At 35.7% G+C, this 27,795-nt stretch overlaps 1 protein-coding gene across 4 annotated transcripts; it reads right to left on the bottom strand.

Moving 5' to 3' along the window:
- Positions 1-2,042: 2,042 nt before the first annotated feature.
- LOC127696122 (UDP-glucuronosyltransferase 2A1) lies at positions 2,043-27,309 on the bottom strand. 4 transcript variants are annotated; one of them, XM_052198638.1, is made up of 7 exons: positions 26,595-27,309; positions 15,603-16,232; positions 7,761-7,909; positions 6,372-6,503; positions 5,164-5,251; positions 4,416-4,635; positions 2,043-2,322 (listed from the first exon to the last, which is right to left on the bottom strand). In XM_052198638.1, exons 1-7 carry the CDS (start codon positions 27,307-27,309, stop codon positions 2,043-2,045), a joined length of 2,214 nt encoding a protein of 737 aa, XP_052054598.1. The 4 variants fall into 4 exon arrangements, with proteins under 4 accessions (XP_052054598.1, XP_052054599.1, XP_052054600.1 ...); XM_052198639.1 differs by lacking the exon at positions 6,372-6,503; XM_052198640.1 differs by lacking the exon at positions 15,603-16,232.
- Between the last annotated feature and the right edge of the window lie 486 nt (positions 27,310-27,795).

The raw sequence follows: 27,795 nt of genomic DNA, 5'->3' as shown, positions 1-27,795 counted from the left end.
TTACCCTAGGTTCCACAAATCAGCATTTTATGGCCTTAGTCCCTTGACTCAGAGAAAGAGACAACAAGTACATTTTCTTAACATAGCAAATGATCTCAGAGATATGCTTGATTTTGTAAGCACACATAATAAGTTTAGCTACCTATAGTCCCATCTTGTATTTACCATTACCACCATGCCTGAACCTAAAGTCAGTCTGTTCTAGGATGAACTTGAACTTAGGTATCTCCCTGCCTGTGTAAGCACAAACAATAAAGGTCGCTGAGTTGGATAATTGCCCAGAGTTCACCATTGCCTGAATCTCTTTATCTCATTCCTTAATATCTTTCTGACAAGCTGGCTCATTAGTATAGCTGTCTATCCTTTTAGGTCTGTGAAGCCACTCAGACTTCATATTGAATCCCTATATTTTGCATAGTTGAAAAATGATATATTTGTGAACTCATGTTTTCAGAGTTCTTTGTGTGGACCCCTTAAGGGCTGTCCTTGGGTCACAGTGCTTACCTTTTTGATAAGGAACATGTTCTTGCCTCCTAGGCTCAACCTGTTTCTAATTATCAGAGTCATTTACCTTAACGCGGAAGCATTTTGCAAAGGAGGACATGAATGTCCACTATTACAAACAAGCCCCACAGACTAGAGGACAGACCAGTACTTAATGGTGATTGTCACACTGCCCTGCTAACTTGAACTGACCCTGGAAGCAGGAGCTGAGAGGTATCCTCTTAGAATGAGAATGGGCATAATCACTGGTTGTAAATCAGAGTTGTCTGCATTGTCATGGGAATGGGTCTAATTAGCCTAATCATGGTAAACAAACATTAGCCTATCAGGACCCTAAATTTTGCTAGACCTCAGCTGCCTTAGTTAGCACACCACCTATTGGGTATTTTGGATGCTGTGCTCCTTTAGCTAAATTCTGAGTATCATTTAATTACTTTTAAGTAAATCTATCAGTAAATCCTTTTTGACATCAATTCTATCTCTTCAGGTCTCCCCTACATCAAAATGAGTGTCATATTCTCTAATTTAGACACCTATTGTCATATTATGAGAAAATCTGGTAAACTAATGTATACTCATTGTTGCAACTAAATGGTGAGTTTAAATTTATAGAAAATAGAGTCGGGAAAATAACACAGTGATCTCAATATAAGTATTTATTTTAGCAGAAAATTAACCATTTCATTATAAATAGTGATTATACAGTAAGAACTACGCAATTTCTAAGTGCAATGGATTAACACAGAGCTAAAGAACAGTCAGTTAAAAATTTAAGAAATTACTACAGTATTTCAATATTTGCTCTTTCTAGAAATAACTTTCAAATATTGTTAGTAATGGTTATCTGAGGGAAAATGGCAGCTCAGTTCATGTCTTCATTTCTTGGAAAAAGTATCTAAAACCTTTGCCTGGAGAATGAGCATACAGATACATATTTTAGGGAAAAGCAGGAAAATAGGCCATCATAATTTAAATATATTTAGAATTTTTATGTATTTTTCCTACTATGATATGGTATAACAGTTCTGAACTGATACTCTAATGTCTGTGACATCAGAGAAACACAATAGCTGGCCTTTAAAAAGAAAACAATGAATCCTCACATACTATACTAATCCCTGTGGTCAGAGCTCTATCTGTGTGCTCCATGAGCACCTGTCTAAGTGACCCTTGCGTGATCCTTAAATAAAACTCAGTATACCCTGTGTACCTTCTCAAAGATTCAGAATGCTATCAGTTATTATCTTGTTTATGTTTTAAATAATATTCTGGAAAGAACATATTTATAATAGTGCCCCTGTGCCAGGAAGATAAAAAAAATTCTAGGACCATCATAAAAATAGCAAAGGAAAGCTGAGGTGTCCTCAGGAGAGTGTGATTATGTTGCATCCTACAATTTACCTGCAGGTTAAGGCAGGACTGGGTTGTTGGAAAATGGGATGAGGATAGGTGACTGGCAGTTCCCCGGGGTTCTAAGTACTATTGCTTCTCCATTCGGTACTTCACCAAACCCAGAGACCTGAGGTGTCTTCCTTCATCTAGTCTCTTTTTTTCTTCTTGCCTGTCTTACCAATTTTTTGAAATACAAACAAACAACATTTTGCAACCAAAAATACAGCAGATGCCATACAGGTCAGTAGAAACCCAATCACATCCAGAGAGTGGTACTGGACCCAGCTCAGGTCATGGGCTGCCACACGAAGGTGCTTGGCTCCTTTGTGACGCATGACAAACTCGATCCAGAAGACAGCTCGGTCCAAGGGCTTCACTGGCTGATCGTGGTGGATTCTTGATAACCGCATGGCATTCTCTTTATAACTTGAAAAAGGCACAAACATTTGTCTGTTTTTTTTATAAAGTAAGTATGTGACACACGTTTAACTAGTTAATTCGTTATTATAAGAGTATTTGCTATAGACCTAGAACTTTTAACCCTTTTCTCAAAAAGCATCCAGGGCTCAGCAGGCCAGTCAGGGTTATATAGTGAGACACTATCTCAAAATAAAACAACCAGAACACAGCAAAACAAGGGCAGATAACATCAAGTAGAGAGCTAAGTATTTAGAAGGCAAAGTATGCTTTCTCTTGGAGTTTGGTTTGGTCATAAGGTAAAGTTTTGTACTCTATCCAGACTATATTCATAGAGATGATGGGAGTACTTTGGTTTGTGAAGAGGTGTCCTATGGCTTCCAAGATATCCATAGGATTAGGGGAAAGTGATCAACACTCATGTGGGTGTTAAAGAGACACAGTGTGGGCTTTTTCGTGTGTGTCCTCCTTTGTGCATGCTAGTGGAGGACCTGTGGGCAGGTGCTAGCTGATAAAGAAGGGAGATTCAGTTTTCTTTAAAGTTTTGGTCTTGGCATGTTAACACTTCTCTAGTAGATAAGTCCAAGCCTATGTGCTATGGGCAGCACAAATCAGAATCAGCAGCTTATTAAAAAAAAAAGATATGAATTGGGAAGCAATGAATCTGAGAAAATTTGGAGTAGGTGTAGGAAATAGGATTGATCAAACTATCATATATGTGTGTATACATACACACATATACACACACAAACACACACATATATATACTCAAATAATAAAAATATAGTTTATAAACTAAACTAAGATAAAATAACTTTATAAAATAAAATAAATACGTAAAAATAGTTCAATACAAATTAAACCACTTATTCTTTTTCAATTGTATTGAGCTATAGTCCCTTAAAAATAATAGTTTACATGTTCCTTCACACAAATATTAGCAAATGATTTTTTTATTTATAAATCAAATTCTATGTTAAGATTTCCAATAGAAAATTTAAAGCTAAAATTTCTTGATTGAAAATATTTTGTTTTTGGTTTTACAAGACAGGGTTATATTTTTGTGAATACCAATAAAATTTTGTGATAAGCCAGCATTATTAATGACCATATTCACATACCATTTTACATCATATGTGACAATGAAGTATGAATTAAAATTTTCTAAACAGTTAAAGCTACTATTATTTACATATTAATATATAATCTTTCATACTTTTTAAAGGTTTTATGAAATCTGATACTGTAATGCAAATATTACATACTTGTGAATTCAGGTAATATCAGTAGTAGTAGTAGGCTTGGAGTTCATGAGAAGTTATTTCAGAAGACATGCATTTTAGTGCATGGGTAGAGTTTCTGAGAGTAATTGCAATTCCTTATTTGCATAAATGAATTTTAAGTATAACATCTAATAAACATTCCGTGAAGTTGAGCTTAAAAACAATCAGATTTTCTGACATTTAATAAAATGAGTCAAATCAGCTCAATTTATATCTTAGTTATAAATGAATAGATTTAGTTAAATAGATTTCAAGGTCAATATTTATAGAAACTGAAAGCTCATACTAAGAATTACTGATATTCCTAATGCATAATGCAGTTCCTAAATTAAAATTTAATCAACAGAAATACTTCACAATGCACACATTGTGGAAGTATGCAGAGGCAGCAAGTTATTGAGAACAGACAGTGTACATACTTTAGGTCATATTGTGGAGAGGTTATAGATATGGGCATTTGCAAACACAGAATTACCGAATAAGACTGTCCACAAATAGCCACTCCTAACAGCCTCTACTACTGGTCTAGCAGAAATCAATGTAGGGTAATAGTTATAGTTAATAGTTAATTATACATGATTATATGCAAGAATATATGCTAATAATATAATTGGAAAATATGTTTACTAAATATTTAAATCCAATTTATTTTCAATTTTTGGAAATAGCTTCATTAATTGAAAATAAAGCAAGCAATAGTTACATCAGTCTCTTGTTACTTGTATTAAAACAAGTTCAATAGTATGAACTTTTGGAATATTCCAGAACGATGGACAGCTTAACCCTGCCAGCCATGGCTGTCTCAGATTCAGTACTTACGATGGCTCATTGATGACTGTTCTCACAGCACTGAGCAGATCTGCACTGGTCATCGTGTTCATGTTCACCTCCACGGCTGCTCCTTTGGCCTTCATGTGAGCAATATTGTCAGGCTGGTCAGCAAACATGGGAACTCCCACCATAGGGATCCCATGGTAAATGGCCTCGTAGATTCCATTCGTTCCGCCATGGGTAATAAAAGCCCTGGTTTTGGGATGTCCTATTTTGAGGACAAAGGAAGGAGTGAGTACTGATTTCATGCTAATTAGTTGGCTGACTCTCAGAGGTCAAAGGAAAAAATGGTTATAGTAGAAGTCATCAATGAAGGCAACATTGTGTATAAATATTGAGCATGATATATTGCTACTCTAGAAATTATACTTCCAGAGAGGGGGAAATGAACTTTTGCCACTGTATGAGAAGGTATTACTTGAAGTAGAGATGTCTAACATCTGATGGGAACTGAAGATGCTCAAGATTTCTTTTTGTGCACAGTGCAACCATGGATGTGTACAATTCAATGATTTCTTCTTTAAACCTGGAGGTGAAGGTAGCTCAGTGATGTAGTATCTGCTTTGCATGCAAAATGTCCTAGATACAAAACCCAGTACTAACACAAAAGTAAAACTTGAAGTAATATATAAAACGTAAACAATTTCGTTGCATCAAGACAGTTGAAAATATCCAATAATTTTAAGTTTTAACTTGCTTCCTAACAACAGAGATTTTTCTGGCCCCAGAGTCTTACCAAGAAGGTCATTCTGAGGAATCCAATCAAACAGTCTTGTATTGGATCCTAATGTGGCTGGTATCTTTCCTTTGTATCGCCACAAAACCTGTGGAAAACAATGTTTTGATTTTGCAGGTAAAACACACATTGTGAAGGTATGTTGAGGCACCAAGCTATTGAGAACCAACAGTGTACATATTTTATGTTGTATTTAAGAAGGAGTTACACATATGGGAGTTTGCAAATACAGAAATGCAGAATAAGACTGTTCATAACTAGCCACTCCTAATGGCTTCTACTTCTGGTCTAATAAAAACAGATTACTACTTTGATCTTTATTACTGAAAGCCATTAGAAATAAACTAGAGTACATATAGGGATATTTTGATTTTTTCTTTTGGCCTTTGGTTTGTTTTGGTTTTGAGAGAGAACTATATCGAGCTTGCTTATTAATCATGCTTTTAAACATTTATTTGGAATAACAAGATACGTTTTTAATTTCTAAATGATAAATATTAAAAACAGCAAGTGTAGGAATAAATGCCACAATTTTTAAGCTGCCTATTAATATAAATACATTATATGTATATGAAAACTAACAGATACATGACTGACGCTAGGTTTGTCCATGAATAGAAATTGTTAAATTGTAGAATAGCAACAATAAATGTTAAGGTTACCTGAGTGCTATAAATTATAAAATAAATTATATTTTAAAATAACACTAAAATTTTGTTTATACAACTGTAGAATATTCAAGTTAGAAAGAATAGTAGACCCTAGGGCTTCTACTTCTAAAACACCTGCATTTTCATATGTTATTAATGTGATTCAGAAAGTTGGAGTATAGCTTTTATCATGATTTCTTTTTAAAGGATGTATACTGTCTTTCGTCTTAAAAGCATGCTGGTAAAACAAATTCCAGAAATTCCTGTCAGTCAATCCAGGTCAAATGACTTTAGAAGTGGCCTAATGTTTTTTGTTTGTTTGTTTTTTGGTTGTTGTTTTTTATCCTATTAATTGGTTGTGGAAGTCAATTTTTCATAGTAACTGGAAAATAAGGCAAATGAACAAATATGTCAAAAAATACCACTAACTCTTGAAAACGTCATTAGTTGTGTTCACCAGCTGACAGGTTTAAACTTCTGTCTGCAAATACCACTACCGGTCTCACTCTGCTGCCTCTCTGAAGCTGCTCTGGTCTCAAGGATCAAGGTTTTACTGACCTTCTGTGGAATCTGGGCAAGGGCTGAGGCAATGAGATTGGCCTTTTCATCTGTCAGGTTTTTGACCATTGACCCCAGAGAAAACACCACAATGCCGTGTTCCCCTGAGGTCTGGACAAATTCTTCCATTTCCTGCAAACATGACATTCTGTTGAAAATGTATAGAATCGTTAGGGGGGGAAATTTAGTTCACTTTCAATTCTAAGTAGAACACCTGGAAATAAGGATCAGAGAAATTTTTATATTTCTCTGTCCTGTGATATGTAAAGCCAAATAATAACTGTATGAGGAAATACTTTTTCTGGGAAAAAAACATGTATAAGGTGTATTCAAGAACAAATGTAACACCAAATCACCATAGAAGGGAGCAGAAAATAAGAGAATCACCTCTCTTTGCAAGTGAACGTGTTATTCACAAAACATAACTGAAAGGAAAAGAAAATGTCTGTTGACTTGGATGAACATTAGTGAAGCCAGTGAGCCAGACTTAGAATTATTGTCATGCTGGTTACACATAAGTATTCCTAATAAAATTATCATGGAACTATTATGATACTTGAATCTGTCTACTCATATTATTATTTTTACTTGATGTAGATGAGTCTCAGTCTGCATCAAATGTTCTTCATTGATTAAACCAATGTTTCCTTAAAAAATCTTCTAAAATATCTTTTTATTTCCTTAATGATATTATGCTAAAAGTTAAAGTCATCTTCATTATCGGTTCCTGATAACAGTTCCATACCAATTGTTACTACAAAAGTACAGGTCACCACTCTGTCTATTAACCCGCACATTAAAGTCTGAGAGCTTTGCCTGATCCTGCAGGCTCTCAACATGTGCTTTCTCTTACTCATCAAATCCTAAACAATGCATCGGAAGTTATGCTGGAAGCATCGTTCTCTATCAAACAGTCAGGAAAGGTGTCCCTGTGCACAGCTCTGGGCACTGGAGGAAGACTTTCAGCACTACCCTGGTCATCTGTGGTCCTGTTTCTCTACTCTGGCTGTAGTATCACACTACAGAAAAACTAACAATTTTAGCATACCTTTTATTCCATTTGTTGTTGTTAGTTCTTTTTTTATTATTTTTTCATTGAAAATAGATTCTTCTCACATAAAGTACATCCCTAAGACAGCTAAATACACCTTACCCCACTTTTCCCAACTCCCCCTCCAGCCCCCCTCCCCAGATTCACTCTTAAGCTTAAATTCTCAAGTCCAAAAGATCTACTATAGTTAGTAAAAAAAAAATATGATGAGAGCAGAAATTCTCCGAGCAGAGTAGAGTTACTCAGCAATACATCTTTGTTATTAAAGATATTAACTTTGAGGGAAAATCAGTTATTGTATTATGAAATAATTAAGACCGTCTCTGACATAGACCTACCTTAGGTAAAGGCTTGGCAGGTTTGCAGTGCAGTCCTCCCACAAACTCAAAATTTGGTAAATATGGACGAGGAAATTCAAAATCCCAGTATGTTCGCATTAGCCAAATTTCAGCTTTCCCCATAGTCTCACACAGTGTGGTGGGTCTTCCTGCAGAGTACAAAATATTGATTGGAGGAAATTAGTACTCATATTTGCAAGCAAAAAAGTATCATGCATTTCCTCATAAGCTATTGGAAGAAAACGTAGACTTCCTAAGATGCTTCTCATGACTCTATGTTAAAAGAGGAAGAGAGTGAAAACTAGAGGATTCAAAGACAGTGAAAGAGGGTAACATGCAACTATTACCACTGCCTAAAAATAAACCAATAGAAGTTTAAGTGAAGCCACAATGACTTATGAATTCTATAATTTCTTCTCTTTAGTAAACAGCAGATTGTCTCTATCCTGTAAACTAATTGCCACTGTTCGCTGTTCTCCAATTTCCTCCTAGGAACAAATTTCTCTTCTACACTGTGTTATAGGTGGTTTAAGAATTATGTTTGTGGATTCCCATTATGTACATGATTCATCATTATTTCATCATTGGGTGGACCCTGATTAATTTTCTGAGTAAAATTACAATACACTTTGGGATATGGGATGCAAATATAAGGATAACCAATACACATCTTTACACTTACCATTAAGAAAAACACTGGAACAAAAAATTTAAATGCTAATTTCAAGAGTTATTGAGAGAAAATGAATATGTTGAAATACTAATATTAGGCAATTATAGACAGAAAAACGTGTGCTTCAGATGAGAAAAGAAACAGTCAACGGGATCCTTTTTAAGTAACCCTTTTGATCTTGTGCAGGCAGTGTAGATATTATTTCTAAAGGTCATAGTTTAGTAGTTTTGACACAAGCATGAAGTCACACAGCCTAATGGCAGTTAAGTTATCTGAAAACACTGAGCTTGGAGTTTCCAGGCAGTACATTTAAACCATCGCAGATCTCACCCACCAAAATGTTTATATCCCTTATGTGCATTATGTGTGCTTCTTCAAGACTTTAGACAAGTTCAGTAGATGAATTTTATATTCACGGATTTTAGATTTAACAGTTATTTACAATAGTTATCGAATTCTATGTTAAAACAGCCATACATGGGTTTTGGAGATGACATAGTTGGTCCTACATTAAGAGGCCTTAAGATATTATTCCTAGAATTCTATAAAACGCTGGCAGCGGTACATGCCTTAACCTCAGTTTGTGGGATTTAAAGAGAAATAAATACCTAGAATTAGTTTGCTAGCCAGATTTGCCAAATTGGTGTGATTTAAGATCAATGGACCCTCTCTTAGTAAGTAAGGTAAAAGCAATATGAGAAGACAGGTGATACCCTCTAGCCTCCACATACATCAACACATAACCTCACACCCATGCACACATATAGCCACACATACCAAAGCAGTGATTGGGTTTATAAATATGAAGTCCATGTAAAGTAAAAAAAAAAATGAACAAATATTTACACTTATTGGAAAATAATTTCTTTTTTAATATTTATTTATTATTATATATATAAGTACACTATAGCTGTCTTCAGACACATATAAGAGGGTGTCAGACCTTATTATGGAGGGTTGTGAGCCACCATGTGGTTGCTGGGATTTGAACTCAGAACCTTTGGAAGAGCAGTCAGTGCTCTTAACCGCTGAGCCATCTTTTGAAGTTCTAGAGAGGAAGAATGATTGTAAACGTGAGAGCATCAGGGAGTTTGCTGTGAAATTGTGTCTCCTAGTGGTGTTAGAAGCTACAGCATAAGTCTCACCAACTGAGTGCTGAACAAGGAGAAGAGCAGACACATCAAAGTGGGTGGTGGAAAGACCTGCAGGCCTCAACTGGAAACAACTGTAGGTCATTCTAAAAGTGGGGAAAACAGTCTCTCCCAGAGAGAAGCATACCAATAGGTTATCCTTGACTAAGTGATCAGCCCTGAAAACATATATTCAAGTAGCATTATACAGACTAAGCAGATGGTATTTATGTATTATATATATATGTGTTTGTGTGTATGTATGTGTATGTGTATGTGAATATATATATATATATATATATATATATATATATATATATATACAGATGTGTGCATTATAACCAATGAACAAAGAGGCCATCAAGTTGAAAGAATAGGAGGGCATAGATAGAAAAGACTTAAGGAAAAATGGAACTGGGTAAATGATATAATAATATATTAATCATGAAAAGAAACAAAATATAACAGTCATAATTAAATTAAATTAATCCAGATGTATAATGAATAGCTTACCACATATAAATTAATAACTATGATATACCAAGTTGACATTTAAGAATTAAAATATTGAGATAAAAAAGCATTTTCTACTAGATCGGCATTCATTTGTAGCATTTTTGGGTGTTTTAACGACATCTATTTTCTTTCAAGTTATCACAAAGCAATCTGGTGAGAACTTTCTACTTCCCAGTTGCTAGAAGAATGAAATGTTGTTACTTGTCATGTTGCTTGTAATGTGGTGCTGGCATTGCATTCAGAGGTAGGTCTCCATTGTTGATTTTGTCATCTTATCTAGTGAATTCTCAATGAACTCGTTCTCACTGGGCACACGGATTCTTTCAAGTTCAGTGTAGGACACTTGAGGTGCTGTGATCTGGGAACATACTCTGATGTCAGATCTGTTAGCCCTGCCCATTCTATCCAAGATTCTTGAGAAGAAGCTTTGATTGAAACAATGGCTCATATCCTTGTTACACTCCACAACATTGTCATGATAGCTGTGATCAGCACAGCAGAGGCACAGCAGAAAATCACCGTGGTCTTTTCTGAGAAACCACTGCTGTGACTCCCTACCCTGCTCTGCAGAGGTTGAGTGTCCATTCGATTGAAGTGGCAACTTAAATAGAAAGCGAGTCAAATACTGACTTCCAGAGTTATAAAAGTCCCACAAATGGGGAGAAATCTGTCATTTATTGTCTATGTATAGCACCTATGGGCCTTATAGACACCTTTAGGCTAATCAAATTAGACCAGTAGACATTTAAATTTCTTCTGTGACCAAGCTAGCTCCATGGATCCAATTGTCTCTACCACCAGGGCTCTGGAATTAGAAGTGTATGCTACTGCACCTTGTATTTTCATGTGGACTCTAGGGATCAGTATCAAACTCTTATACTTGTTAAGCTAGCCCGTTACTTACTAAGCCATCTCACCCACCTTACTGTGTTCATTTTCATTTGTAGGATATTTTAAAATAATAAACAGGTAATAGTCCAGGACATTTATCAGAATAAACTAGTTACTAGTCTCAGAAAATGGCAAAGACAATATGCAACGATGTAAATATATGACTTAAAGATAAATATTTTAATAATAAAATTGAAAATATGCCTTGATTTCTTACCAAAAGTAAAAATTTTTCCTTATTAGAGTTATGCTTTGTTTTCTGTTCTGTTCCCATCCCAAGTTCATTTGGCTAAGAAATCTATGAAGTGAATCAGTTTAGTTAGCTCACTTTGGGAGGTTAAAATCTGACATCAGGAAGCAATATGGGTTTGGGGATGAAGAACTTCTGGCTACATCAAAACACAGGACATGGCATCCTGACTGAATGCATGTGAACATGAGAAAGCAGTCAATCTGAAAGATAAGGTAAGCACAATGAAGAACAGTTGCTATATGCACTGCTGGATATAAATGATATTGTCATATTCCTGTTCCATTGCCTGTTAGGTGGATAAAGGTAATTAGCCCCTCCACCCATAAGATTTGCAATCAAGATAATACAGAATAAAGACTTTTGGATGAGTTCACTTGGATGTATCTTGATTCTCCCCTCCGTTCCTTAAAAGAACGTATGGTAGTCTTTAACCATAGTCCAACATTACTACTCTACATTTTCCGTAAAGAATAGAAGGAAAACATTATAATGGGAACTTTGTAGGAAATGAACATTTTATAAAATCCCTTGTATTCAGAATAATAAAATAGTGCATTTATCTTTTTTCACTACTAGTTTATTCACACTGGGTATCTCTATCACCATAAAAATATGATTCCCAGGAAAAGGCATTACATATCACCAGTTTCAGACAATGTGCTACTTAAACTATTTTCTGATCAAAGATATTTAGTGGGCAAGTGAGCTGGCTCAGTAGGTAAAGGTGTTTGCCATCCAGTTTAAAAGGGCATGAATTCAATCCCAAGAACTTATATGGCAGAGGGAGAGAACGAATCCCCAGATTAAATTACAAGCTCCACCTGCACTCCATGGCATACACACACACACACACACACACACACACAGAGAGAGAGAGAGAGAGAGAGAGAGAGAGAGAGAGAGAGAGAGAGAGAGAGAGACAGAGACAGAGACCGAGACATAGAGACAGAGAGACACAGAGAGAGGATGTTTAATAACAGGGAACACAATGATCTTAAGTATTTAACAAACAACTTCTCAAGTGGTAGGATTTGTAAGTCTAGATCATTATCCTGTAATGTAAGAAGTTGAGAACTTTTTATTTACAAAGACATTCACCATTCACCAGCATTATATGATTGTTATGGCTTACATTGAGAGGAAATATTTAGTACCTACCATAGGCCACATACTTTGCAGATTTTTGCTTTTAAATTTAACTCAATATAACACAGGGCAAAAGCAGTTTGAGAAAGAGTTTTAATTATTTTCAACTAACCCCATGTTTTATTTGTCAACAAAACATGCAGTTATTCTAATCAAGTAAGATTACAACTTATTAAGTTACTAGATCGAAAGACATAAAAACTCCATGGTTAACCTTCTTGGGCAGCCATGTAAATCTCCTCCTGACCTCTGTGTGTGTCCTCTGAAAGTTTCCTACAACTCATTTTGATCATATTTACCCTTACTCAACTCTTCCTAGATATACCCTCTCCCATAATCACCCAGCCTTTTGTTCTATTTTGTTTTTTAAATCTTCAAGATCAATTTGTGCTGCCTAAATCCTCTTAAATGTCTGGCCTTCCAGTGGAGCTTATAGACCTACTACATTCTCAGAGAAAACTGTCTCTCCCTTTCTTAGCAGCTAACAATTTCCAGTGGCTCTGGGTTCTAGGTAAGATTTCATGACCCATTCCCACTCACAAATTTAGTTCAGCTTTTGCTTGCAGAGGTTTTGTTCATATTGTTGCACTCACTGTGAGTTCTTCTTATGTGCCTTGCCATGTCCAGAAGAAACTTTTCCTTCTAGTCATCCACATGCTTCTGCGTATGTACGTGAGATTACCACTAACACTGCATGCTTCTCTGTATTTACATATGAGGTCATACACTTCCTCTGCATGTGTCTATGTATGTACCTATGAGGTCAGCTTCAACTGTTGTTTCCTGGGTACTATTTGTTTTCTATTGTTGTCATTCCAATTTTCCAAACAGACTAGGCTGGATGACCAGCAATACCCAAGGAACTGGTATTATAAGTAGACACAACCATGCCTAGCTATTTTTGTTGTTTGGTTGTTTGGTTTTGTTTTTGTATGAACTCAAAACTCATGCTTTCAAGGCAAACACTTCACCTACCAAGCAATAGTGTTACAAGATATTTATGAGCAAAGTCTTAATGTCTAAATCCTCACCAGCATGTGATCATGCTCTGCCATTAAAGAGTTAATGCACAGTATGATGTAAATGATATTTAACCTAACTTTTCACAAATGAAGGATGCATCCACACACATAAACTTCTAAAGTCCAGTGAAATTATTAACCCAATTTACAGAAAACAAAGGACATTGACTGAAAGCTTCATTAAATCACGTGCCTGATACCAGACCGAAGAAGGTGGATCTCTACCCCAAAACTACCATAATTTCCAAAGTCTTCATTATCATACTGTTTAAATGTCTACATTAAGGGAGGTGTACAGTCACCTTATTTAGTACCTATGATATACACTGTATAATAATGCAAATATGAGCAATGAATGACAGCTACTACAGAACATGTATCAGAGGCTGAGAAATGACGATGTAGACAATGCTTAAATCTAAATCAAAATGCACGTTTGAGGCGCTTGAGAGATGACTCATCAGTTAGTAACTTATAGTATTCTTTCAGAACACCCAAGTTCAGTCACCAGTATCCATGCCAGGTAGCTCACAGTTACTCATTATAGCTCCAGCCCCAGGCGCATACTACCCCTCTAGCCTTCAGGGACACACACACACACACACACACACACACACACACACACTAACTTAAAAGTGAAAAAAACATCTGATGAAGCAGTTCTAAGGCATAATATATTTGAAATGCCTTCAAAAGAAATCCTAAACTACACTGTGTGAAATATAAAAATCAATAATTTTTCTTACCATTTTGTAGCTATCAGACCATCAAAGATCATGTGAATATTTTAACTATCCTTCATATTTTACCTTATATACATGACATGCAGAATATCTTCCATCTATGTAATTTTATGAAGAAATCAAAACAAATTCCTGTGGATATTTGTATAAAGGACTTTCAAAACACACAAAAAATCAAAATGCAAATGATTTTACCTGTGACAGGAAGAGTTAAAATCAAATATAATTTCACTGTTGCTGGACTTATAGCATACAGTAGCCAGTAATTTAAGCTTGAAACACTTTTGACACAGATAAAATACTCAGCATCCTTGGAACCTTGTACAAGTGTTACTTTTAATTTGATCCCTCCCATGGCCTCTCTGAATAAGTGCAATTTCAATTCCACCCCAAAACATTGACTTTCTTGTTCTACTACATAGCATATGTCATAGGCTAACATATGTGCATACATATCATATATAAATATATTTATGTGTCTTGTATAAATATACATTATTATATATGTGATGAATTATTAGCTTCAAATATGAGCTCAAAGGGTGATTTTTGTCTGCTGTGCTCATTATATTTTTATATGCAGGAATTTATTAGCCACCTATTTTATGTTCAGTAAGTATTTCTTTACACAAAGAAAAAGATAGGAAAAAAGAAAATGAAAAGGATAGAGGAGATAAAAAGGATGAAAAACTGGGTAGAGGAAACTGTTTTGTAGCCCTAACTTCTGCAAGAAAATATCACTGGCAGCCTCCCGTGTTGTTCTGTGTACTACCTCCAGTGTTATTATGTCTGCTAATTAATCCCCCTGAGTACGAATAGACCCAGAGGAAAGTCATTCAGGAAAGCAAAGAAATATGGAAGAAGATCCCACAAGAGTCAGAAAGAGAAACAATATAAACCATCATCCAGAACTTCCTCCTCAGTTAGTACTGTTTTATAACATAAGGCTCTCATAAGGAAGGCTGTAGACACGTAGAAGACACAGAAGCATTGCTAGGAGAGAGGGAAAGCCCCCTGAGATGTCTAGGATGAAAAGAGATCAGCAGAGTAAGAAGTACATGTGAGTTTCCTAGTAATAACATTTTATGTTTTCCAATATATTTCTGCAGATAAAGGCTGAAGGATAAAAAGAGAAAATATGTATTATCACAATATTGTTCATTTTGTTCATATGGCTATTATCATATTTTACCTTAGTAAAGTGGGCTACATTGGTATTTGAAAGTTTATTTAAACATTGGAAAGCTACTAACTAAAATAAGAACATTTTCTTTCTGGCAAATGATAACTGAATACACATTAATATCATCAAAACATTTTTTTGAAGAATTTTCTTAAACAAGAACAGTAACTAAAGACGTGAAGAGATAGTCAATCCATTCCGGCTCGTCCAGTGGGATAGATTACTTTAGCTGAATAAGAATGAAGTTTTCTGTGGTCATCAATGGGAAGAAATGCTGAGACTCACCTAGAACTCTGCTGTAGTATGAATTCCATTCTCCCCAGTAGGTCTTAAATATATAGTCTTGCAGAGAATAAGAAATGGTATTCTTAACCCTTTCACCAAAAGACATCTGGTCAGTGAGCTCTGACAGAGCTGCAGGTACGTAAGAGACTGGTGCAGGAATTTTCCCACAATGCCTCTCCACTGTAAAGGCTGGAGAGAAGCGTAGTGTATACACAAAGGGAATCCCCAATTTCAGAGCCACCAGCTCTCCACACATTGTTACTGGGTCAGCTATTAACACATCGAAGCCACCGTTTTGAAGTCTTGCCATGAGAGTGGGATTGTTTAGTACACCATCACAGATTTGCTTATTGATTGTGTAGAAAGTAGCAAGGAGCTTTCCTAGTTCTTTGTAGAAAGTCCACATTGTGAGAGGCGTTGGCCTGTGGTCCAGCCACAGTGCAATCATATGCTCAATTATTTCATCTATCTTGCTTTTTGTGTAGGAAACTGGAATCTCTTCAAAACTTATAAAGGCATCAGGACTGGAGTTGATGAATAAAGTTTCTGATGAAGCCAGTACAGTGACACTGTGATTTCTTTGAACCAACTCCTCAAGAAGGATCTTAATATTTAGCCAGTGGCTGCCATCTGTAGGCCAAATTACCACATTCCCACTGAGAACAATTTCAGCCAGAGCCAAATGAAAAATAAGCAGCTGTAAAACCTTCTTGATCATGGTGGCATCCACTGTGAATGACTGGGTACTGTGGCTCTTTTAAGATGAAAAAGAAAAATTCAATGTATTTAGGTAGATTTCAGGTAACATAATATTGAATATAATAGTCAAGTTACACCATTGTTATGTAAGTTAAGAAGGAACTTATAAACAATATGCATCAACAGGATTGTAGTTTGGGTAGAAAAGAAATCTAGTTCGAATGTAATGAAAAGAAGCTATGAAAGGTGTATCTGTGTATTCTGTATTCTGAGTCACATCTGTGACTCCAGGTCTACTTTGTAAAAGTATATGTGTCCTCGTTATAAGGCATTGATGTAGATATTGTCTCATTAGACCCTCCTCCAATATTGTGTGTCAGGTGTTATCTCTTGTATTTCATTGAGAACTACAGTTGAGTTTTGTTGTATATCCTAAAACTAATATACAAAGTTGTTCAACTGGGATTGTATTTTCAAATTTATTTGGCTCACTGTTGAACCAGCATGATCATTCACATTTAGTAAGAAAACAGAAAATAACGTCCACACATTGTAGGTTTCCTACAGCAACTACTTTTAGAAGTTTTAGATTGACTGGATTGTGGAGTACCTTGATACACGTTATAGAGGATGACCCTTTTATTCTGAGTGATTCATCTTTCTCCCTGCTTCCTGGTTATAGTCAATTATCATTTTCCTCCTTATGACATCTTTTAAAACAATTCAGAACACAGTCCCTTTAAGGCTGTTGAAATCGGGTCTGTTTTACACAATCTGTTTGGAAACTAAATGAGAGGAACCCAGGAATACAGTAAGCTCCCCAAAACTATTATATCCTTTGAAGCTTTTGAGATACTGGAGAAATGTCAGGGTCACCTCGGTCTCACTTTTCTTTTGTGTAAATGAAAGACAGCAGAGCTAAGATTGGATTAGTAATTTAGTCTTTCTCTGCAGAGATAACATGAAACCTGCTTCACTCGGAGCAATGGAATAATATTTTAATAGTTTTACAGGTTTGCCCAGGGATAGGAGATTAAAAGGTCCCAGGATTAAATTAGCGATCTAGCTTTAGACACAGGTGAGCCGGGATTTAGAGGTACCACCTGCAGTTCTGAACGTCTCTAAGGTGAGCGGAGGCAATTACACAACGAAGGGAGTGAGAATCATCAAGGCGCCATAAATGAAGCCGGGAGAACAAACAGGATGATGAAAAGGGTAAAAGGCAAATTTAAAGAATGGACATTCAGAATCAGTTACTCCTGAATCAATTCCAGGCCCTTCTGTATCCAAGGGATCAGGATCAGAGAGAAATGGAAATTTGGGAAAGATATGTCAGAACTGTCATTTTCATAGTCTCTAAGGAGACACCTCCAACTTGGAGACTGCTGTAATGCTTTTGCGGCCAGTTAAGCCTCGGAACAAAGAAGGCAGAGGATAGTCTGAAGCATCACCTATTGCTGACTTTAAGGAATGTCATGACCAGTGTTGTTAAAGTGCTTGGAAGTTTAAAACAGGGAATTTTCAAGGAGTTAGGTGATCCCTGCTAGACAATAAAATGATTGTATTACTCTGTGATGAAGAAATGTTCCTTTTGTTTAACTGTGGAAGCAAGCATTTTTGTTTTTAGACATTATACATGGGTGGTAAAGACTTTATCTTCATAAGTGTTGCTTTGGGCATCTGAAATATTTGTTCCCTAATTTCAGATACTACTAACATATTCCACAATATCGCATATTCAAAACATGGAAGTACATTGTATTTGTAGATGCTTGCAGGTATTAACTTATGAACTTAAGTTTCCATAAATGACAAAATTAAATCTGTCTGACTTAATAATGAAAGTGGTATTTTAAAATTATTTATTAATTTGTAATACTTAATTTACATTAATTATTTAGTCTCTATGAGTACCTGGTTCAAATAAACATCTGAATATAACATTTAGTTAAATAACTTATTATTATTTCAAATTTCTTAGGTAATTTACATATGTAATACTATATTATATAACTATATATATATATAGTATAGAACCCTAAGTAAATAAAAGACATTCCTTTAAATTCTTGCTTGTTTTTTGTGGTCAGAGCATAAAACTCACAACAGTAGATAATGGATTTTATATACTCCATTGTTACAAAATTTTCTATACTTTCTTTTTAAGATATTACACAGTTTTGGTAGCATTTTAGAAAATATTATAAAACTAAAAGTTACCTGCTTTAAGAAATCATACTTAAAATGTATAGATGCTTTTTCTTATTTTCAGCTAGAAACTGTTCACAGAAATCACTTAGAGCCAGAAAAATATCCCAGGCAACAAACCTTAGACATTAGAGGGCCACAGAGATCTATTCCTTAAGGAATAGGAACAACACAGTAACAACACAAGCAATTAAACTTCATGCAGCAAATAAATAGGCAAAGAGAAGAATTATGAATTAAAAGAAATGAAATAAAATGCCTAAGAATGTTCAAATAAAACTATGTTAAAGAACTGATAAGTTTCTATCATAAATTTAAATTGGAAGAAGAAAATTCTGGAGTCTGGTGTAGTAATACCTCCAGCGTGATTTTTTTTTTTTTTTTTTTTTTTTTTTTTTGCTTAAGATTATTTTTTAGCTATTCATGTTCTTTTGATTTCATATAAATTTTAGCTTTGTTTCTTTCTGTTTATGAGTAGAATTTCATGGTGATTTTTATTAGGATTGCATTGTATCTGTAATTTGCTCTTGGTATCATGGCCATTTATACAATATTAATTCTAACAATCCATGAGCATAGGGAGTCTTTTCATCTTCTAGTGTCTTCTTTGATTTCTTTCTTTAGATATACAAAGATTTCACTGAAGAGTTCTTTCAGTTCCTTGGTTAAGGGTTTTTTTTTTTATTTGATATATTTTTGAAGGTACTATGAACTGTCGTTTACCCATGATTCCTTTCCCAACATGCTTGCTATCCATATAAACTACACACTATATGCTATAAGGCTACTTACATATGCAAGTTGATTTTATTAATGCTGAAATTAATGATCATTTTTATGTTTTCTGATAGAATTTTTAGGACCTCTTATTTATCATATCATTGCAAATAGGTAGAACTTGGCTTGCTTTCCTATTTGTATCCTTTTAAGTTCCTTCCTCTGTTTTACAGCTCTATCTAAGGCTTCAAGCACAACATTGAAAAGAAATAGCAATAGTGGACAGGCCTGTATCTACCCTGGTTTACATGAGTTTTGATTTTATTTTTTGGTTTTTGTCCATTTAGATTGATGTTGGCTATGGGTTTATTTTACTGAAATATTTCAACCTCAACTGATACAACTGCAATGCAATCTACCACCAAGGCTCTATGAAAATCAGGGAAGAGGGAGGGGAAGGTTGTCAGAGCAGGGGTTCAAGGACCCCTGCTGCTACACATTGTCCCCTAGACCCAACAGGAAAAATGCACTTGCACTCAGGAAATCTCAACAATATAGTTGCGTATACAAGATTCAAATAATGACAACATCAACTGACATGCCAATATAGACAGGGAGAATATATCATGGTCTTTCCCAGAAGAAGGTGTGGCCAATGGCTCCTCGGGGAAGGGAGAACTAGTGTCCTCCAGTGAGGATCTCCTGCCTTGATTTGCAAATCCCAAGTATTGAACTCTGGACACATGGACATATGCACATGTAAGTAAAAGTAAATAAACTCAGTCAACTTTATACATTTAAATATATGTATATGCATATAATAATAATAATAACTGACAAAAATCATGACTTTGGGAATAAGGAAGGGGAGTCAGAAGGAATTAAAGGGTAGAGAAAATAGGGATAATACAGATACAGTAATAGCATATAAAGTTATAAAAACAAATTAAAACAAAAGTCTAAAAATAAGAGGGTACAGGAGATGTTTTTTGGATATGATTTCTTCAAGATAATACTATATGACTTTACATTAACCTGCCTGAAATTTTGAAACCTTAATACTTTCATATATAGTGATTACTTTTTCTCTGAAATGGAATTAATTAGTTATAAAGATATGTAACAAAGTCAAAATATATATGAAGCCTTTGCTACAGCACCTAGGATCTGGGTACGTTAATTATTGCTAGCTACGATTACTATACAGATCAATGAGGTTTTACTGAAAGAGTCATGACAGAGGAAATGAGTAATTTTGACATGGTGTGATCCAATTCCTAGCAATTAACAGAGATTAAGGGCCTACTCTGGTTTTCATTACATTCTTTCACAGAGAAGTAATATCTGGGAAATTTGGTGCATTTATTTTCTCAGCTGTGACAACTTGAGACCCAAATGCATTTGGAGCCATTACAAAAGTTCAATTAGAGCAGGGAGCTAAAAGAAGATGATAAATGCATAGGACCCTTTGGAAGAAAACTCAAACCCACTGCCTGCATAATTTTCATTATTATTCACTAAAATGAGTTACTTATGCCAATACACTAGTATTTTAATTCTTACCTGGTCTTTTAAAACAGAGTGTTCGTGTCCCTCAGATCACCAGATTACTATGTCTGGGTAAAAATTATGAACTTATATAGACATTCTGAGTCAAAACATGGTAATTCAGCTAGCAACACAATGCTTTGTATCAAGATCACATTTAAGAACATCTGCATAAAGCCTCATTATTTTCTCATGAACAAATTGTTAAGAAAGATTAGTCTCTCCTGCCTCAAGTCTAGAATTGTGTGATTCTATAGTTAGCACTAACTTAAAAGCAAAGAACAATGGTCTTTGTATTCTGAAATTCCATCCTGGGAAAGGTTATGTGACAAATGATCTCACAGGTATAAAAGGTACTATAGGAATTTTTAGAATTATGATTGTAAAATACTTTTATTAATATGAATGATGAAGAAAGGATGGCATAATCCAAAAGACTCAGAGATATGTCTAGTACAGCCTTCTCTCGCATTAAATGCGATGTTGCACACATTAAGATTCCTTGTTTACTATAGGTGTGAAGACATAATGGAGCTTTGACTAACTTTAGAGTTTCAATTCCCCAAGAACTCTACTTTTTTTTCACCTCTCTTCATCCCTTTTAAGCACTTATTTTGGTTGGGCTATGTGACTCATTTCCTTGAGTCTTCATAGCTTCCCAATGTAGACATCAGATCTATCCTTGTTTTCTCTAACAGGCACAAGTACTACATTGTCATATACATGCTGAAATAGATCATTAGTTGATAAACCACGGATCAACATTTAACAAAGAAGAAGTTGACTCCTGTAGTTAGCACAAAATAAAGAGTTAGAATTGGTACCCAGTTTCATTCATGCTCATCGAACTTTAGTAACTTTGGCTTGCATCCGAAACTCATTTGTTAAAATTTACTCTGATTAATAGGTATACATTTACAAGTATTTTAGATTAGATACTTGAAAGAATGCAGGTTTCAAGGTGTGATTACAATGAAACCTCTAGTTTTCTTTCTGAATTTCTTGCAGACTATTGGCTTTCTCTCTTCATTTTATCATTTTTAAAGGATTCTTGATGTCATTCAATACTTTCATTCATTAGCTAGCAAGCCTTGCTAGGCCATATAAGAACTAAGGGGCATTTCCCTAATGACTAATGAAGTTGAGCATTTTTTAAGATGTTTCTCCGCCATCCGAAGTTCTTCAGGTGAGAATTCTTTGTTTAACTCTGTACCCCATTTTTAATAGGGTTGTTCGGTTTTCTGGAGTCTAACTTCTTGAGTTCTTTATATATATTGGATATTAGCCCTCTATCTGATGTAGGATTGGTGAAGATCTTTTCCCAATTTGTTGGTTGCCGATTTGTCCTCTTGATGGTGTCCTTTGCCTTACAGAAACTTTGTAATTTTATGAGGTCCCATTTGTCAATTCTTGCTCCTAGAGCATACGCTATTGGTGTTCTGTTCAGAAACTTTCTCCCTGTACCGATGTCCTCAAGGCTCTTTCCCAGTTTCTTTTCTATTAGCTTCAGAGTGTCTGGCTTTATGTGGAGGTCCTTGATCCATTTGGATTTGAGCTTAGTACAAGGAGACAAGGATGGATCAACCCTAAGATTTCATCTTACACCAGTCAGAATGGCTAAGATTAAAAATTCAGGAGACAGCAGGTGTTGGAGAGGGTGTGGAGAAAGAGGAACACTCCTCCACTGCTGGTGGGGTTGCAAATTGCTACAAACACTCTGGAAAGCAGTCTGGCGGTTCCTCCGAAAACTGGGCACCTCACTTCCAGAAGATCCTGCTATACCACTCCTGGGCATATACCCAGAGGATTCCCCACCATGTAATAAGGATACATGCTCTACTATGTTCATAGCAGCCCTATTTATAATTGCCAGATGCTGGAAAGAACCCAGGTATCCCTCAACAGAAGAGTGGATGCAAAAAATGTGGTATATCTACACAATGGAGTACTATTCAGCCATTAGAAACAATGAATTCATGAAATTCTTAGGCAAATGGATGGAGCTAGAGAACATCATACTAAGTGAGGTAACCCTGACTCAAAAGGTGAATCATGGTATGCACTCACTAATAAGTGGTTATTAACCTAGAAAACTGGAATACCCAAAACATAATCCACACATCAAATGAGGTACAAGAAGAAAGGAGGAGTGGCCCCTGGTTCTGGAAAGACTCAGTGAAAGAGTATTAGGCAAAACCAGAACGGGGAAGTGGGAAGGGGTGGGTGGGAGGACAGGGGAAGAGAAGGGGGCTTACGGAACTTTCGGGGAGTGGGGGGGCTAGAAAAGGGGAAATCATTTGAAATGTAAATAAATTATATCGAATAAAAAAAATTTAAAAAAAATGAAAAGAACTAAGGGGCAAACACTGTCATTTCTCCACTTGAACACAATGATGTTCACTACTAATAGAGATGAGTGAGTTTAATACACAAACTTAAATTTGATGTTCCAAAAGAGATAATAAATTTCAGAACTTAGCAACAAGACATATATCTCATCCAATGGGCGATTTATTCCTAGTTTGTCTCATTCTCACTGGTAATAGTTTCCTCTGGTACATTTTAATAGGACGACAGAATAAAATATTGATATTTAGTGTCTACCACCTATAAAATGCATCACTATCATGTATTCTAGGTACCTTCACAGATGATTACACCATATAAACTCATTGCTTGATTTTAAATGATTTGTTTCTTGGCATATATGTTACATAACAAAACAGGATAATAAAAAGCAACATACAAGTGGTGGGAAATAAGGAAACAAGGAGAAGAAGAAAACAAGTACTAATTTTACATGAATAGTATTCCGATCTCTAACCAATTGCCTTCTCTCTAAAATACAATTCTGATTAACCCATCTTGTATTGATACTTGCCAGATCTTGTATAAAGTAGCACATACATAAAAATGAGCTACATTATTCATACTACCCAATTTTATCTTATTTTTTATTGGATATATTCTTTATTTACATTTCAAATGTTATCCCCTTTCCCAGTTTTCCCCCTCCCAGAAGCCTCCATCCCATCCTCCCTCCCCCTGCTTCTATGAGGGTGTTCCTCCACCCACCACCCTCCCATTCCCCCACCATTAATTGCCCTAAGCTGGGACATCTATCAAGCCTTATAGGACCAAGGACCTCTCCTCCTATTGATGCATGACAAGGCATTCCTCTGCTACAAATGCAGCTGGAGCCATGTGTACCCCTTGGTTGATGATGGCTTAGCCCCTGGCCACTCTCCGGGGTCTGGTTGGTTGATATTGTTGTTCTTCCTATGAGGTTGCAAACTCCTTCAGCTCCTACAGTCCTTTCTCTAACATCTCCATTGGGGACCCCACGCTCAGTCCAATGCTTGGCTGTGAGCATCTGCCTATGTATTTGTCAGGCTCTAGCAGAGCCTCTCGGGAGACAGCTGTATCAGGCTCCTTTCAGCAAGCATCTCCTGGCGACCACAATAGTGTCAGGGTTTGGTGACTGTTTATGGGATGAATCCCCAGGTAGGACAGTTTCCGGATGGCCTTCCCTTCAGTCTCTGCTCTCTCTCTGCTCTATACTTTATCTCCATATTTACTCCTGTATTTTGTTCTACTTCTCAGAAGAACCAAAGCACCCACACTTTGGTCTTCCTTCTTTTTGAGCTTCTTGTGGTCTGTGAATTGTATCTTGGGTATTAGGAGCTTTTGGGCTAATATCCATTTATCAATGTGTGCATACCATTTGTGTTCTTTTGTGATTAGGTTACCTCACTCAAGATGATATTTTCTAGTTCCATCCATTTGCCTAAGTTTCATGAAGTCATTGTTTTTAATAGCTGAGTAGTACTCCACTGTGTAAATGTACCACATTTTCTGTATTCATCCTCTGTTGAAGGACAAATTTTATTTCTTTTATAATTTGAGGCTGTTCATTAGGTAAGATGACTTGATGCAGAGGCATGAAGGCCTGAATTCAGATTCCAGTACTCCCTTTGGAAACATTTATGAATATGATCACATGTCAGTAACTCCTAAACTGCTGCAAACAAGAGTGTTGCCTTTTATAATTACCTCAGTTAACCAGGCCATTTATAACTTACTGAAACCAAAAATACTGAAACTCTTTTAATCTTACACATTTTATCAGTCTTCATAAAGAATCCATCAACCTTAAGTAAGTGTATCTAATTAGAAAATACAAATTGGGTATGCAGTATCTCTCAGTTTGTAAAAAAAAAAAAAAAAAAAAAAAACACATATTAACACTTTTTATTATTTCTGCTAAAAATGAGATAATCAACATGTGGATGGAAAGGGACACTATTACTTTTCTGTGGCCACACAATTGTAGGCTCCTATTGATTATTAACAAACTGTTTAAGCATGCTATTATATACTGTCTTTGTACATTTTTTCTTCATGTTTTAGTCACCTTTCCAACACATGCCCTTCTTATATATTTATTTTTGGAGGAATGGAGTAATACAAATTTAAGTCTGTCCCCTTGGTCTCTGCATCTATCCAGACATTTTGGTAAAACATAATTTCATCAAAACAAATCCCTCTAAACAATTTCAACCTGACATGTTTAATGTACAAAAGACTATTAAAGTGTATATTGAGCATTTGGAGTGGCCGTTCATTAAGTAAGATGACTTGATGCAGAAACATAAAGGCCTGAGTTCAGATTCCAGCACTCATTTTGATAACATTTATTCATAATTGATAACACTTGACCACTGAGCTTGCTGTTCAGAAACAAAAGGATAAGGCAGAGAGTGACAGAGCCGTCAGGCCAATGTCTTTTTCTAGATTCTGACATGAATGGACACATACTTTCACACATGGGCACATATGCCACCACACACACACACACATGAACTCAGACACATGGATTTAACAACTCTGACATCACTAATATTTTTCTCTTACCTCCCACCTCTCATATTGACACATACTAAGAGTGCTTCACATGTGAAACATAGAACATGTTATGTTCATTTTGATTTCTAATTTGGGCACAATTTTCATTCCAATGATTGTTTTCCAAAAGAACTGATATTTTTTGCCCATAAGTTTTCTGGTGAAATCTAAAGATTTTCAGAAGAGCACTTACTTTTGATCATTCAAGTAAAGCCTATCTCCTCTACCCTCTCTTTGTATTTATCTGAATAATTAAGAGATAATTGGCTTCATACATATTTTTCCTGTGCCGCATCTATGCTCAATGCTCCAACCTTACATCATTGCAGTTGTCATCTCTTTTCTAAGCCAGTGTTTGGAAACTGCTAGGAAACCCATGCCTAGTAGAGCATAAACATCAGAGAAAAAGAAATAGACTACTTAATTTTGAGACTATCTGGAGATGCAGTGGTGCTATGGAGATAGCTGCTGTAGGTACTCGCCAAATATCTTCGTCTTTATTAAGCACTAGTTGGAGACTATATGTACTTAAGAAAAAAAAAAGGATAGATATTGGTCTATATAAGAGAAGGCTTATGAAAAGAATGTAATTTCTCCCAGATACATTGGTACAAAACTGAAATTTCTAGGGAAATTTTATTCTTATAATAGTTCTAAACAAGTTTAGTTTTACTTATTAATCCAATTTATTTGTCAAAGCCTTTATCCGTATAATGATTGAAACCTTAACCCCATAAAATTAGCAAATTGATAATTCTACAACCTGTGCTTGTTCAAAAATACTCTTTCCTTCTAGCATGTGATAAAACTAGTCTACTGTTACGCAGACTTCAAATTATAGATTTACAGAATTAAAGAAGAAATTACTAGAAGCCTTGATCATAGTTGAATGATAAAGGAAAAATGGCTACATACCTAAAGCTTTACTGTAATAGGAATCCCATTGCTTCCAAAGTGTTTCAAACATGTAGTCCTGCATTCGGTAGGAGATGAAGTTTCTTACTCGGTCAGTGAAGGACATCTGGTCTGTGAGTTCTGACAAAATTGCAGGAACATAGGAAGGAGGAAATGGGACCTTTCCACAATGCTTTTCCACTGTGGAGGCGGGAGAAAATCGCAAGGAATAGATAAATGGAATGCCCAGTTTTAAAGCCACGATGTCACCGCATGGAAATACAGGGTCTGATAACAGTACTTCAAACTTCCCTTTCTGCAGCTTGGCCATCAGCTTTTCATTCTTAAGAACACCATCACAGATCCCTCGGGACACCAAATGGAACTCCTCAATGACTTTGGCCATTTCCTTATAGAAAGTCCAGATAGTTGAAGGAGATGGCCTATTTTCCAGCCACGTCAAAACAAAGTCCTTGATCACACTTTCGATTTTTTCCTTGCCAAAGGACACTGGATATATTTCGAACGTCAGAGATGGGCTGACCGATGGTGTGATGAAAAGGGCCCCAGATGCAACAAGAACAGTCACGTTATGCTCTTTCCTTAGGAGTTCGTCTATTATGATCTTAACATTTAGCCAGTGACTGCCTTCCATTGGCCAGATGAGAACGTTCCCGCCAAGACTCATTCCTAGGAGACTTATCTGAAGAGACCACAGTAGAATGTTCTTCAACATGACTGCTTTCATGTAGACGTCTTAAAATGTTGAACAAACAAATTTCTCTACTTTCCTGGAAAAAAATAAATACAAAAATATAGCTCCCCTTTCACTTAAATAATTCATATTTTAGTAATATTTTCTCTTCCATAAGTTATTAGCAGCAATAGATTCATGTTTAATGGAACGAGGTTTAAAGTAAGGTATGCTGCCTTTCAATGTGAGTCCTACTTTTTGACCATTTTGAATTTGATCTTTTGACCCATTTTTGTATACCCTATTTGTTGATATTTTCTCCTTAAACTGAGCTAGCTCCTTGTACTCGTCAGTGCTACCTACAAGTAAGTGTTATTTATTTCTTTACTTTAGTAAGTTCATATAATTACATTACTGGTGAGAAAGGTTTTGATTTAATGGTATAATCATATAAGTTTATGACAAAAGTTTATGAAAGTTAAATACATGTGGCAAATTTATATTCATTAATGCTTTACCAACACAGTT

Source organism: Apodemus sylvaticus, chromosome 11 (genome assembly GCF_947179515.1).
Source record: "Apodemus sylvaticus chromosome 11, mApoSyl1.1, whole genome shotgun sequence".
NCBI lineage: Eukaryota > Metazoa > Chordata > Mammalia > Rodentia > Muridae > Apodemus > Apodemus sylvaticus.
The sequence above is the reverse complement of the archived record's forward strand: the minus strand, read 5'-3'. Positions and strand labels throughout refer to the sequence as shown.

Excerpts from the sequence above, each read along its gene's own strand:
- LOC127696122 (XM_052198638.1), bottom strand. The coding sequence starts at position 27,309 with ATGTTGAAGAACATTCTACTGTGGTCTCTTCAGATAAGTCTCCTAGGA. Across the intron at positions 6,504-7,760 it reads CTGCCAAGCCTTTACCTAAG|GAAATGGAAGAATTTGTCCA; the intron begins GTAGGTCTATGT and ends TCATGTTTGCAG. Across the intron at positions 5,252-6,371 it reads TTGCCCAGATTCCACAGAAG|GTTTTGTGGCGATACAAAGG; the intron begins GTCAGTAAAACC and ends TGTTTTCCACAG.